The 13,960-nt window shown below is 40.5% G+C and overlaps 1 protein-coding gene across 3 annotated transcripts in view; it reads left to right on the forward strand.

Moving 5' to 3' along the window:
* oxr1a (oxidation resistance 1a) overlaps positions 1-13,960 on the forward strand; it is a 191,866-nt gene that overhangs the window by 26,275 nt on the left and 151,631 nt on the right. For all 3 annotated transcript variants that reach the window (XM_014017107.1, XM_014017109.1, XM_014017108.1), the window contains exon 2: positions 8,155-8,351. In XM_014017107.1, coding sequence (XP_013872561.1) covers positions 8,155-8,351 — 197 coding nt within the window. The remainder of the gene's footprint in view (positions 1-8,154; positions 8,352-13,960) is intronic.

Consider the following 13,960-nt stretch of genomic DNA (forward strand, 5'->3'; position numbering starts at 1 on the left):
GTTCCAAAGGTGAGTATTCACAAGAGGTCCCAGGTGAGGTTGGGCAGGCAGGCAGGCAGGCAGGCAGGCAGGCAGGCAGGCAGGCAGGCAGGCAGGCAGGCAGGATAATCCACAGGGGAACAAAAACTGAGGACACAAAGAGTTCTTACTTTAGTTAGATTATTCTAAGTAAAGTACTCTAGAGAGGCTGAGATTCATACCAAACCGTGGTTATGTTTCAGCGAAGGTCTGATCATCACAGCTGCCTTTTAAAGCCCAGAGTCTCATTAGGAGAGTGACTGCAGCTGCTGACAATTTGAGCCAGTCAGGAGGTGATCAGACTGTTCTCCAACAATCTTGGAGTGTGAATAAGAGTAATTCAGAAATATATGTTAAACTCTGTCCTGGTACCTGCCTGGTTTCTCTCTGTAATAAGTTATAACCTGTCCTTACCTGAGAAAAGCCTGCATCATGTAGTCCCTGCTGCTGGATCTGATGTCTCCTCCCTGACTTTGCTCTTCTATGGTGGCAATAAAGACTTATTTTAAATATGTGGAAAGCAAGTCAGCACAACTTCTGCATAGAAATAATAAAGGATTGGATTTATTTATCCACTAACTAGCAAGGATGTAAAAAAAAAGTAATTGTCGTCGCATGATTTACCAAGAATGCAGAAACACGTTGGAATAAATGCACAGAAAGTCTGCGTGTATGGTCGTCAAATGATTTAATTCTTGAGCAACAAACACATATAAGTCAATCAGGAAGTGTGTCGGGTTTGTGGCTGCCTCATCAGCGGAAACGGCCAATAATTTAACATCATGTTAACATCATGTGACATGCTTATAACCAATCACAGATCGACGAATGTAACTGCCTAGCCAATAACAGGACTGTCAGCCTGGAAACACCTTATCAGAAATTAAAGAGGTCATACATTACTGGAGTCTTGAAGTCTGGCCGATAGAGTTAAACAGACGAAAACTGGTTGTAATAAGATATGGTTACTGGACAGTGTCAAGGTAGAACAGATATACATAATTAGTCCATAACAGTAACAACTGTCTAATCCTAACTAGCTAAACATGATATATTTGGATCTTTCAGCTAACATTATCTGCCTCCAACAGAATAGTCAACATTCAAGGTTTGTTTGGAAAAAATTGCAAAGTTTTTTACTTTTGTTTCGCTGGTTTCTGACACCCTGCCGCTCTGCTCGGCAGGGGGTCTCCTCTTGTTGATTTACAGGCAGTGTTGCCAACTCCTGAGCAAGAAAAGTCCCTAGAAGTCGCTAGATGACGTCGTCACCTAATTTGCATAGTTGGATGTTTGCCAATAATTGTGATCTGAGCTAYAGGAGAGATGAGAAAGAGTGAAAAGGTGAATAAAACACTAAATATGTTTAATTAAACTTAATGAAATAAAAATAATTTTATGACTTCAATGCTTAGATCCACATAAATTAAAGCTTTCGGACAGCTTTAAGAAGTGGGAGGGGCTCACCGCGCCGCTCGCTGCTTGTGGAGGAAAGGAGGGAAGTTAAAAATTGCTTGGAAAGTGCAGTCGCCAAAGCTCCTAAAAGTCTCTAAAAACACCGGGAAAAGTCGCTAGATTTGTCGCTAATCGCTTTTTGGAAAAAAAAGTCGCTAGAGGGGTCTAAACAGTCGCTAGATCTAGTGACAAAGTTGCTAAGTTGGCAACACTGTTTACAGGTGTAGCGTCAGCATGCTTATGGTGCGTTTAAAGGCGGCTCAGAAAAAAATACTTTAGTTCTCAAATAATGATGGGAATAATAAAATCTGTAATTATATATGCCATTTAACGGCCATGATCCTATCTAAACAATAGCACTAAACTGGAATCTTTTAATGTCCTCTTTATGATAATTTTATTATTGTTCTAGACAGCATGGTTATACATGCTCTGTTATTCCCCGATTTTACTGAATGCTGCTAAATGCTTTCTGCTGGAACAAACCATTTTATGCAGATGCAGAGGGGGTGTTCAGAGTAAAAATTGTTGTTTTCCTTTTGGTCTGGGAGTGGTAACGTTTAACTTTTACTACCAGAAACAAGAATAAACAAAGATTTCATTAATGTTGTTATAGACAGTGGCCCCCAACAATTTTGTCTTTTTAAATTTTTTTAATTTAATTAAATTTTTTGTTGGGGGCCCCTATCAGTCAAGGGCCCTCGGAATTGTGCCAACTTTTCTCCCCCATATGGTGCCCCTGATTAGTAGGGATGAAGTTGTAATCTGAGACTGGTTGGCTCTTGGAGTATGAGATGGGAATGATCAGAGCTGGGTGATTAAAAAAAATTAAATTGCAGTGGACACGTGATCAATAAAAAATATGTACGATAGAAAGTTGATAATTTTATTAAATTCTGATCCAGAGCTGCACAGCATTCTGGGGGATGTAGGCAGAGTAACGTGCCGTAGCAGTTTCATGTTTCATGCATTGTGCCTCATAACTGCTTCAAAATATAAAAAAAGAAGGACGTGGAGTGGAAGAGGAAAATGAGGCAACAGCTCCAGAGGAAATTGCGAATAAAAGAAGAAAGGTCACCAGTTTAACAGAATTAATCAGCCTTTTATTCTCCTGCTCGTTTCAAATAGGTGACACAAAAAACTAATCAATAATTACTGTAATCAACTGATATGAAATGCTTATATCTTGATACATTTTTCAGCCATATCTCCCAGCCCTAGGAGTAAATCTCAGCTACTACCACACCAAACTGGAGCTCAGTAACTGCAAAATTGACTGAGTTACAGCCGTATCTGTTTTGGCCAATATGGATTAGCTACCATAAGCAATGGAAATTGGGTTCATGCCAGAAGTTAATCCATTATAAACCCTATGATTTTTTTTCTAAATGTTTTAAATTAAAATGTAATAATAAGTTTATTTTCTTTTGTTAACAGACAGGGTTAACGAGAGAGTTTTAAAAACATCTTGCACAGTCTGTTTCTTCTTTGTTGAAAAAAATGGGTCCTACTTTACATGTGAACGAACAGTTTTGATTGTCATCATTAAAACAGTCTGTCCACCATGTGGAGGCTCTGCTATAACGTTGAGTTCACCTGAAACTCCTCTGACTGAAGAATTCTTTTGGAGAAGAAACAAAATGGTTTTTCAACAAAGAAGAACTCATCCAGAGAACGTTTTTTTTTCTTTTTTAAATTATATTTTCTACCTGGTTTATTAAGATGCATCAGGACTAGCTGATTTATAACAATTTTGTGTCTTTTTCCACCGATGGGCAAAAACATTGCAGTTTCTTTAAACACTTCCTGACATTTCCAGACGCTACAGAAGTATTTTTTTTTTTTTGTATTGAAAACTAAGTTGTGGAAAACTAAGGTGGCTCAGTTGGTAGAGCTGATGCCTCTCAGCAAGAAGGTCACCGGTTCAAATCCCGGTCTGGGGACCTTTCTGGGTAGAGTTTGCATGTTCTCTCCGTGCATGCGTGGGTTCTCTCCGGGTACTCCGGCTTCCTCCCACAGACCAAAAACATGACTGTTAGGTTAAATGATAACTCTAAATTGTCCCTAGGTGTGAGTGAGAGAGTGAATGGTTGTTTGTCTCGTTTGTCTCTATGTGTGGACCTGTGATGGACTTGCAACCTGTCCAGGGTGTACCCCGCCCCTCACACTGTGACTGCTGGATATGGGCACCAGTGACCCACGCAACCCTGAAAAGGAAGAAGCGTGTACAGAAAATGGATGGATGGATGAAAACTAAGTTGTCAGACGACTCTATGGTTCTTACATGAGCTCAGTACCCTTACAAATTTTTTTAATGTGAAAAAGGCTTTTAATTCAATTCTATTCAAAAATACTTTATTGATCCCAGAGGGAAATTAGAATGGATTAGATAATTAGATTAAGGAATTTAAGGGGCAACTGCTAAGGGGTTMAATAGGTTGACCCCTGAAGACTCAAAGGATTTTATATCTATTTTTTATGAAGAGGTGACTTCCATTCAGATCTGCAGCATGACCCTGACCCTTTTCCTAAACCTAAACCTTACCAGTATGTTGTACCCAGCACTAACCTAAATTCCAGTCAAACCTTAATTCTAAACTTAACCCTAGTGCTGGGCAGTATAATCAAAATTTTATGTCATGGTATTTTCAACATTTACACCGGTTTCGCGGTATGTCACGGTATTTTTCTTTTCATCACAGGTCAGCTGATAATAAAATGTACAAAAACTGCTTATTAACTTTTCTCTTTTACTCTACCTCTGTCTGTGTCGCTGTTTCCCTCCTCTAAACGTCTTTTCTTCTCCTCCTGGTTGGAGACAGTAGTCACGTATTTTGGTCCAGTCGTGAAGGAGGAGGGTTACAAAAAGATTATTATCGGGTCTATTGTTTTATGTTATTTAAAAAAGATTAACAGCACGACTCACCTTGCACACCAGTCAATTCAACTCCGCTACAAAACTTCTTCCCCCCGGCTTTTCACAATAGAATCACGCTAAAGTCTCCATGCGTCTCCATATTAAAGTCRCGTGTTTAGTCTAACTGTGCACGTCACTGAAGATGTGTTTACTGCATTCAGTGATGGCAAAAACGGGATGTTTTCTAATGTCAGTCAATATAAGCAGCGGAATCGCCACCCGCCGCTTCAACAAGCTGCTCCAACGATAACATTAGCATGCTAATGCACAAAGCGGTGCAGCGAGATGAAGTGTCCCCCCGGGAAACAGTTCACTGGCGGCCTCGACGAAGCGTTCCGCACGTGTTCAGGCTATTTAAACTGGTATGTCGGTATTCAGAAAATTCATAACAAAAATAAAAAACGGTATTTGGTGCGAACCAGTATACTGCCCAGCACTACTTAACCCTTAACAGAAAAATGAAGTTCCACCATATTCAGACGGGACTTTGGTCCTCATAAGGGCTAGCATTCTGTCAAGGTAACTGATTATACCAGAAAAGGTCCAAAAAAGGTGACAAAAATTGACACACACCCCTTACACTTCAGAGACTTGTGATAACAAACAAACTGGCTGAAGCTGTAGATTCTTTTTTTTAGATGAAAATCTTTGAAGTGAATCCTCATTCAGTTCATGTCAACTAAATAGTCTACAACGATCATTTGCTGGTGAACTTCTGCCTGGTTTGGTTTCTTTAATGTGTAACAGAACACACAGTGATGGGCCTTTGCACTTGGCAGTAAGGCATGTCGTGTGTGTGCTGCTTTGGTCCATGAGGGGACAGGCTCTCGGGTGAAATGGACAGGAAGATTCTGTCCGCTTCAGCAGTTTTACTGGAATGATTGAAAGTGTGTGTGAGGGAGCAGTGCAGAGAATCTTATAATGCTGTTTCAGCACTTTTTCAGACCAAAGGAAAAAAGTCTTACAGAAGCCGGTGTGCTGCTTTTCATACTTCTGTTGGAGCCTCCATGTATATTTAGTCTTTGTTTGAAGGCATCGGTGTGTGTGCATGTGTGCAKTYGTTGGTCAGTGTTGTTCCTGTCTGTTTTGTTTGTGTGTGTCAGGGCTGATTTGATGCTGMGTGTATTGAGATTACATGTTTGGATTAGCCCAGTTAGCTCACTTTTAYCTTTAAAAGCCAAACCCAAGATCCCATTAGCAGTTTAATTGGCTTTGTSTTATTATTGTAGATACATTTAATGTAACACAAGTCAGAAGGTTTTAAAATGTACAACAGCTTCATTCCACAGGAAACTAGGCTGCAAATCCCAATAAACTTTTTTTGCAAAGGAAAAACAGTTATTTGTAGTTACTGTAAATATGTAAAGAGGTACTGAGCTAAATAGCTGAGACATATTTTGAACATAAGCACTAAGCAATAGCTCAAAAGAGTAAAATTCATTTTTGGAGCCTGAATTATTTCAAACACTCCTTTAAACTCCCAGTATCTTTATTTCCCCCTTTAGGGTAAAACTCAATCCTATTGAAATCCATTTTAAACGTGTTTTTGATCTCTGAATTATCATATTATAAAATAATGCAACCTTTTCAGTAATGAAAAAAAGTTAGGGCCCTCTCCTCCAAGAGACTTCTTCAGTCTGAGGAGTTTCAGGTAAACTGCCTGCAGATGGTGCACAAACAGGTTTAATGGTGACAATCAAAACTGTCTGTTCACATGCAAAGGAGAACCATCAGCCTAACAATAGATCATTAGGTCCCTGATCATCACCTATTGTTCATAGAGGGTCACATGCACCATCACCTGACTATAGCTAAGGACCTGATTATCACCTATTGCTCACAGGGGGCTGAGTCATGTTGTTGCAACAACAGCGTTGTAAAATGGGGACAACTGGACACGAAGGTCTCCACCTCTGTTTAATGATGGACGTGTTTTCTTAACAGAAATGTCTTCCTTTACTCCTCTCTCAAACCAATGTTCTTCTCTATCAAGGATGAGAACATTTTCATCCCTGAAAGAGTGACCGCTGGCCTGTAGATGACTGTAAACTGTACAGTTCTGGCCTGTATATGAGTGTAAACTGCAGAGTCCTGACCTGACGATGTAGCTCGTCTGTGCTGGCTCATTCTAACAGTGGATGCTTAGTTTCCCCAATGTTTAACTGATCACAGTCCTCTTGACACTTAACAGCATACACAATATTACTCTGTGACGGGGGACTGGATGTTTGGGGTGAACAAGTCTTTGCCGTAATGTGTKTTGGGGTTTGAAAGCCACTGGGACGTCATGTTTAGTGAATAAATGTCTCAGTTTCTTTGAAATGCCCGCAACGTACAGCATGACCACTGTTCTGGGTTTGGGGTCTTCATTTTCACCTGGTGGCTTACTGGAGTCCTGTTTGGTTTTCTTGTCTGCTCCAAGGAAAGCCCAGTTAGGATTAGGGCTGCCATGATTGGTCAATGACTAATCGACTGTTAAAACAGTCATTGACTAATTTAATAGTAGATTAGTCATTGTTTTTTGTTGTTGATTTTGTTTTACTTTGTTTTTTCTCTAAACTGCTTTGACAGCTTCCACTGCCGCATCTACCTTTCTGTCTTTGACACACATGTACAGTAGTGGCAACCGGGGTAGGCCGTAGACTTCACAAGACATTATACAGACAGGCTCTAGTATCATGGCTACCCAGCAACGGAGCTCAAAATTGTGGGATCATTTTAAGAAAATAAAAGAGAAACCTGTGCAATATCTGCAAGGCAGAACTTACCTTCCACAGCAATTAGTTTTAGTTAGCATATAGCTAAAATCTAACGATGGATATAAAATAGCAGCTGCATTCTGGCGTGATAAGCTCTATGTTTTATATTCAATTAACGTATGATCTGATTAGTCGACTCATCGAAAAAAATAATCAGTGATTAGTTGACTATAAAAATAATCGTTTGTGGCAGCCCTAGTACCACACTGCTCCAGGGCCTGTCATGTGGGCCTGGCTCCTGGGTTTGTGGGGACGCTGTCTGCTCTGTGGTATAAAGCAGACCGTGTCCTCACAAACCCAGCAGCCAGGGATACGTTGGGATATAAAGAGCAAAGACACAGTTGTATTGTGWCCAAATAAACATTTAGTACAAAATAATTTCAGTTCCACATGGATGCAGGCTGAAGAATCGGAGGCTCCACAGCTGAGAGTAGATGACTAATTAATTATGGAAAAAAACCTACAAAGTAGCCTTTGAAGCCTCCCTTTCTGAATCTTTTGTAAACAGTTTTTTTACACAGCAGAAAAGACCAGTAGTGCAGCCTTGATYGGATGAAAGGCTTTCACCACCACAATACGTTTGCTGCAACTTTACTTCGTCACTCGTTTCCGCGTTCTTGCCTCCTGACTCCTTCTGCTCTCCTCAGATATCCTGGCATTTTCTCCCTTTGTACAGTAGACAGCTCTGCAGTGAGGGGAGAGATGAGCCGTGCTAATGAATTCACCCTCAACAAGGGTGTGATTAACCTATCGATTCTTTCTCCTTGCTTCTTTGCCACTTAGAAAATTGTCTTGCACGATTTACATTTCTCTAGCGCAGCGCGTTGACTCCAGCWACCTCAGATGCAAATGCTTCGAGTCAGATGCTTTTATTTCCCCTTGCCCTTCACTGGTAAAGCTCTGACTGAGCTCTTCTCTGAGAGTAATACACCTRTATTTATACTTTAACCGATAAAAATGAGGCATTAATGGTTTGATGATTTTTTTTTTCTGTTTGTTTTTCTGCAGACTGAAGCAGAAGTCTCAGTCGGTGGATATTGCCAGTCAGGGGTTCTCTCCGACTCTGATGCCAGCCTCGCCCCGCAGCAAGGCAGCACCACCTGTTGCCAAGGCGACCACCGGCCTTGAGGTGCAGGAAAACAACACCACCAACTCCAAGCTCCGCTCCCCTCGGTGTGTCGAGCTGAAGAGAGGCTACACCATAGGTAACTGACACAAGTGGCCTGTTTAGATAATGTTGAATCCACRTTTTCATTGTGTTGATGCTGAATGATTCCATGCTTTTCTAAAAGRCTACGAGAGTTTCTTCTTAATTCTTTATGTGTGTGTCCAATCACTGTCTTTAATCTGTTGACATGAACACGACTCGGCTAAATTTGACCATGTTGCGACAAACTTCGAATCTCACCGTATCTCATATCCTAATCCATTTGCTGCCTACCAWTTTTAATTACATGGCCCAGGTGAGATTTACTTCATTGATTAAATCTATTTTTGAYGGTGGCAGTGCTGCAGTGATTGTCTGCTCCGTCTCTATTTCTGTGTTGAAGGGTAGGTTTCTGCTTTGAGAGTTGAGCGCACTTTGGGGAGTCAATTTTGCCGAGATGATGAAATGAGTCTGAGCTAAACGAATTCTGATCTGATGAGTGCTATGCTTCTCAGTTTGTTTCATTAATGTGATCCAGTTAGCCAGTTGCTCCGGTGAAGACTGGAAAAGAAGGAACAGACTGAAGAGTTCCTTGTTCTTATAGTTACTTTAGTCTTAATCTGCTTTGTGTTTCTTTGTCTTGTTGATCTTAAAGTGCTTAACTGTAAACTTTTACTGGTTCTTTTTATTTTTCAAAATAGAAGAGACTTGGCCTTCTGTCGAACTTCCTTAGTTAAGCCAATGTTTCCACTTTTACTAATCGTTATTCTGGTTCTTAAATCATGAGGGGTACTGTTTTTGTTTTTTTTGGTGTCACAAATGTAGGTGGAAGTACAGTAATATCTGGACAATTCAGACTTTTTTTGTTGYCACACATACTGCCTTTCCATTTTGATCAGATGGACCGTGCAGCATCTGATTGGATCCACCCTTTGCTCAGTGATATGGTGTTTAAAGTGGTGTTGAAACTCAGTTGATTCATGACGTGCGTAATGCACCCGCATAATTGTGCGCTCAGTGAAAGATTATAAAAAAGGCTGCATCTTAAATGTAATTTCATTGTGCTCTGTACAATGACAATAAAGGCACAATCAGTCAGTCAATCAATCAGTCAATCAATCAGTCAATCAATCAATCAATCAACCAATCAATCTTGATGTTGGAATGATTGAGTAATAGAATAACAAAACATGGGATGTGTCTGAAAACTCACATCTGATTAAGATAGATTAAAAAAAGCACTGACATTACGTCCAAGTTTTTTTTAAGGAAACACTTGTGTTTTTAAAAGAAACTTACATTATCACAAGCAGGAAAATAATATTCACAAACTTCAGTGAAGAATAAAACACTAAATAACTTAATATTGTGATAAAATGACATCAGACATCAGGATCAAAGACTTTAATGACCTTCAGGTTGGAGGGTATTGAGATTAATCTGCAAGTGACTTTAGCTCATCAACAAAGCAGCTCATCCAGTTTAAAGGGGACATATCATGCAAAATCCACCTTTTTTTAGCTGTTAAAGACATTTTGTTGTGTACCTGGAGTCTCTAGGATGTGGAAAATTTGAATTTAATCTTCTGGTGCTCCCTAGATGTCTTTATATTCTGTTTGGGTCATATTTTTCAACATGTTCAGTTTTCTCTTATTTCTATGACATTTTCTGAACTATTACRTCAAATTACCTTCACTGGAACTACCAAATAAGGTCATTACTAACTACAATTTCCTCTTCCTAAATTCTTCTCTGGCTCCAGCATGTAAAGCTGGATGGACAAATCTTCTGTTGTTGTCATCTTTTAATTAAATTGTAAATAAAAGGTTTCTGAACTCTAGAAAAATGTAGCCCCCCACCCCAAAAAAATTTTTAAAATTAAAAACAAAAACTGGAGTGGACCGGTCTGGAAGCCGGAGGGGGGCGGGGCTTGAAGCATCTTAAAGGAATAGTAACAAAAGCAGCTGCTTTGAGAGACACACCAGAAAAGGGGTGAAAGAAGGGCTGGTGAAGTTAGATTGAGGAGGAGTTCAGACTACATAGACCCCAACTGAAGGATTTAAATGTGAAAAGGAAGAGTTTCAAAGCATCATATATCTACTTTTAATGCTTGGAACTCCAGTCCTGTGAGGATGAAGACTATTTTAACAGGAAAGAAAACTCCCAGCAAACTGGGAGCAGTTAGTTCGCTGCTTTAATTGATGTTAAAATAAGAACATGACAGACATAAAAAAAGAATTTGGTGAAGACTTGTAGAATATTTAGAAATCAAAAAATATTAAATTAACCAAACAATTTCAGATCTTTTGACTGTAAAGTCTGTCTCCATCTAATATGGAGAAGCATGGAGACGTTGCAGGAGTTCAGTGTGAACTTCACTAAATGCACTGAAGCAAAGTCTGGGTCGGTCCACCTGGTGAATCAGAGGAGCTGAGTGAAGGCGGGTGTCAGCTGAACCTTCTCTGGAGTCTCTCTGTGCCGGCTCACCTCCTGCTGGCCAAGTTTCGACCAGGGAGCTCATCGATCTGTGGTGGTCTGTATCATCTCTGTTGACTACAATCAATAAAGGAAACAGGGATAAAAGCTTGGCAGTGCAGGTGAGCTGACTGTTGATAATTCAGCCTGCTCTTATCATCCATTAGCCATTCAGTGACAAGGCTGGGTTCATTTTAAAAGGCTGAAAGTTGCAGAATTTAGCCGATAAATGAAGGAAAACTTTGACTTATTTTGCTTCCGCAGCTTCTTTCACCAACTTAAACTGTACGAGCCTTGAAAGCATGAGTCACTGGATTGAATGACTTGCTCAGGAAAGCTTTGGCCTGGGTGAACCACATTCAGATCGAGGCCTGGCTTTTTACTATACGACTACAGAAATGATACATCTGGCATCCTTTAATGTTGCTGTATCACATAATAAGACATTGATTAGTGACTGCTTCATCTCTCCTGTCCTTATAGCTTGATGGGAGCCTGTAAGCATAGCTCTGTGGCATTTTCCTACAGTCAAACCCAGAGCAGGCTGCTCCTGCAGGGTTGAGCATGCTAATTTATTCTAATGGGAGGGTAATAATGTGGCAGGGAGCTCGCAGTGCTTATCTGCCAGGATTCAGACAGTTCTGTCATTAGAGGCATGCAGCACGTTGGTGAAGGACATTTTAATAACTTGACCAATGAGCCTCCCACCAGGGCAACAATTGATAGTGTTGCTGAGGTTCTTCCATTAAACGCACAGCCATCGCTGGGGCTTTTGACTCAGAAAGAGGAGGAGTCACTGTTGATGATAATGTCTGCAGAGTAAAGAGAAAAGCAGACAAAGACAATATTTATGCTGTCAGGGTGAAGCTCTTTGCCTGGCTTCATTTTATCTTGGAGGCAGATGCACTTTAGAGGAATGTTTGGGATAATTGTGGTCCACTCCACAGTCGTTTCATATGAAAAAAGAGATGGAAAAAGGCAGATGAGAGGGAGAATAAAGAATAGTAAGCGTGTCAACAGGAAGGGACACAAAAAATGTTATAAGAAAAAGAGCTAGAAAAGGAAGAGAGATAAACTGAGGGAATGAATCATATGGCAAGCAAAGAGATGAAATGAAAAGATTGTGAAGAAACCAGAAGCATATAAGCAAAACTAATTAATGTGTGGTTAGAATGGAGGAGATAAATTGAAACGAGGACGGATAAAACAAGGGGAAGAAATTAAAGGGCAGAAAATGAGAAGGATGAARAGAATGAGAATAGGAAGGAAGGAAAGGAAGGGTGGAATAATGAACAGGAGGTGACATATAGGGAAAGATAAAAGAGAGAAAAGGATCAAAACTTTATTTAAAGAAACGTTTTGAAGAATTAAGACATGATGGATTCAAAGGGAAAGAATGAACTGGAGAAAGGGGCCAAACAATTAGGAAGAAAAGACAGAAAAATGGAAAAAATAAGTAAAAGTGAGAAGAMAACCAAATACTCCGAAAGAATTAAGCAAATTTAAACTTAAATTTTTTTTACCAAATTTCTAGCACAACAATTATAAAACTGACTGAGTTATAGAGTCATAGCCATTTTTGTGTTTTAAGTTGACTTGTCTGTGGCAGACATCTTAAATTAGGTTGAATAAATAATCAGTGGTGGATGTGCATCCACTGATTACTTTCGGCAAGTTTCATTAAAATTCATCCTGCAATTCATGAGATATTTTGGTAACAGACACACCAATACACTCACACAGACACAMGAACTGGAACATTATCGCTTTCCTTTCCTTTCAAGAGATAAATGAATTTAATGAAGGAAGGAAATGAGAGAAAGAAAAGAAAGAATTAGAAGAAGACACAGAGGCAAAGTGGAGCTGAAGGAGTTGGACTCCCAGCATCTCTACCTCCAGGTCCCACAACCACAGCTGACCTTTACATCATGAACACCTGCAGACCTGCAGACTTATTATACTTCCTGGCAAAAAAAAAAAAAAAGGTCAGGCGCTCTAATATTTCGTTAGACCGCCTTTAGCTTTGATTACAGCACACATTTGCTGTGGACTTATTTACACAAGCTTCTGCARTGTGACAATGTGTATTTTCTGTTCCGAGTTTAAATTTTTCTCCAAATCTTAGAATCAGAATCAAAACCATTTATTGTCATTCACACACAACATCAAAGATGCAATGCAGAACGAAATTACAGTTTAGAACATCCATCCGGAGAAACACACAAATAACAAACATGGGGGAACGAATGTCCAGGGTCTTTCGCCCGACGGTGCGCTACCTTTCGCAGCTTGGAAAACACACACTAGGAAAGGYGAGTTAAAAGAAGAAACTCTGATCCTGGGTTTTACAAAGAAACATAGAATCATACGCTTAAAAAAACCCACCGCATCAGTGCAAGGCAGCTAAAGAAGGGAGGGGGTTGGGGGTCAAACAACACAAAAGGGGGAGGTAAGATGGGGTGGGTTCAGAGGAGTAGGCGACGTTGAGGGAGGGRGGTCCATACTAGGACCCAACCCTGGCCCCCTCCAGAGTCCAGAGTCACATATATTATCGTCTCGGCTGAGTTCGCTAGAGTTCAGARTTTCCTCCTCCTCAGTCAACTGAGTTCCAAGGCCGGGTCCAACACCAGTGATGGGGGTGGGAACGAATGTTGACATTCCATCCTGGGGAGATTGAGATAAACACTGCTGTCAAGGCCATGCCACTGGGAGCCAAAAAAAGATAATCTGATTATTTTGGAACAAAACAGCCTTGAATTTCCTGCTGCGTTTGAAATGTCTTAACTGAATCTCTGAAGTGGCAAAAAAACCCAATCAGCCGAATTTGGGGTCTACCTCACCTCTCACCATCTGAAGCGTCACCCAGATGAAATCTATACATGCTGGAGGCTCGCTCCTGGGTTACGATCCTCTTCAGACTCACATCCAGTTTGCAAATTATTCCCCCCCAGTTGAGAGTCTTTGTGCTTCCAGCCCGGCAGAATCCTTCAAGTGCACCCGACAGCTCCTCAAAGGCCCGAGCCACTGTCAGGGTTTCTATCATTTTTCGATAAATCTGGAACCCCCCTCCGCTGATCAGCAGGAATCCAGATCATCATAAATCCAAATGTATATATAAATCTTCCATGTCTTTGATGGAAAGTGGTGCTGGCATATCAGATTCCAGCCCCAGGAGTCAGACAAGTCCAACAG

The sequence above is a fragment of the Austrofundulus limnaeus genome, unplaced genomic scaffold (genome assembly GCF_001266775.1).
Source record: "Austrofundulus limnaeus strain Quisiro unplaced genomic scaffold, Austrofundulus_limnaeus-1.0 Scaffold161, whole genome shotgun sequence".
NCBI classification, from domain to species: Eukaryota; Metazoa; Chordata; class Actinopteri; order Cyprinodontiformes; family Rivulidae; genus Austrofundulus; species Austrofundulus limnaeus.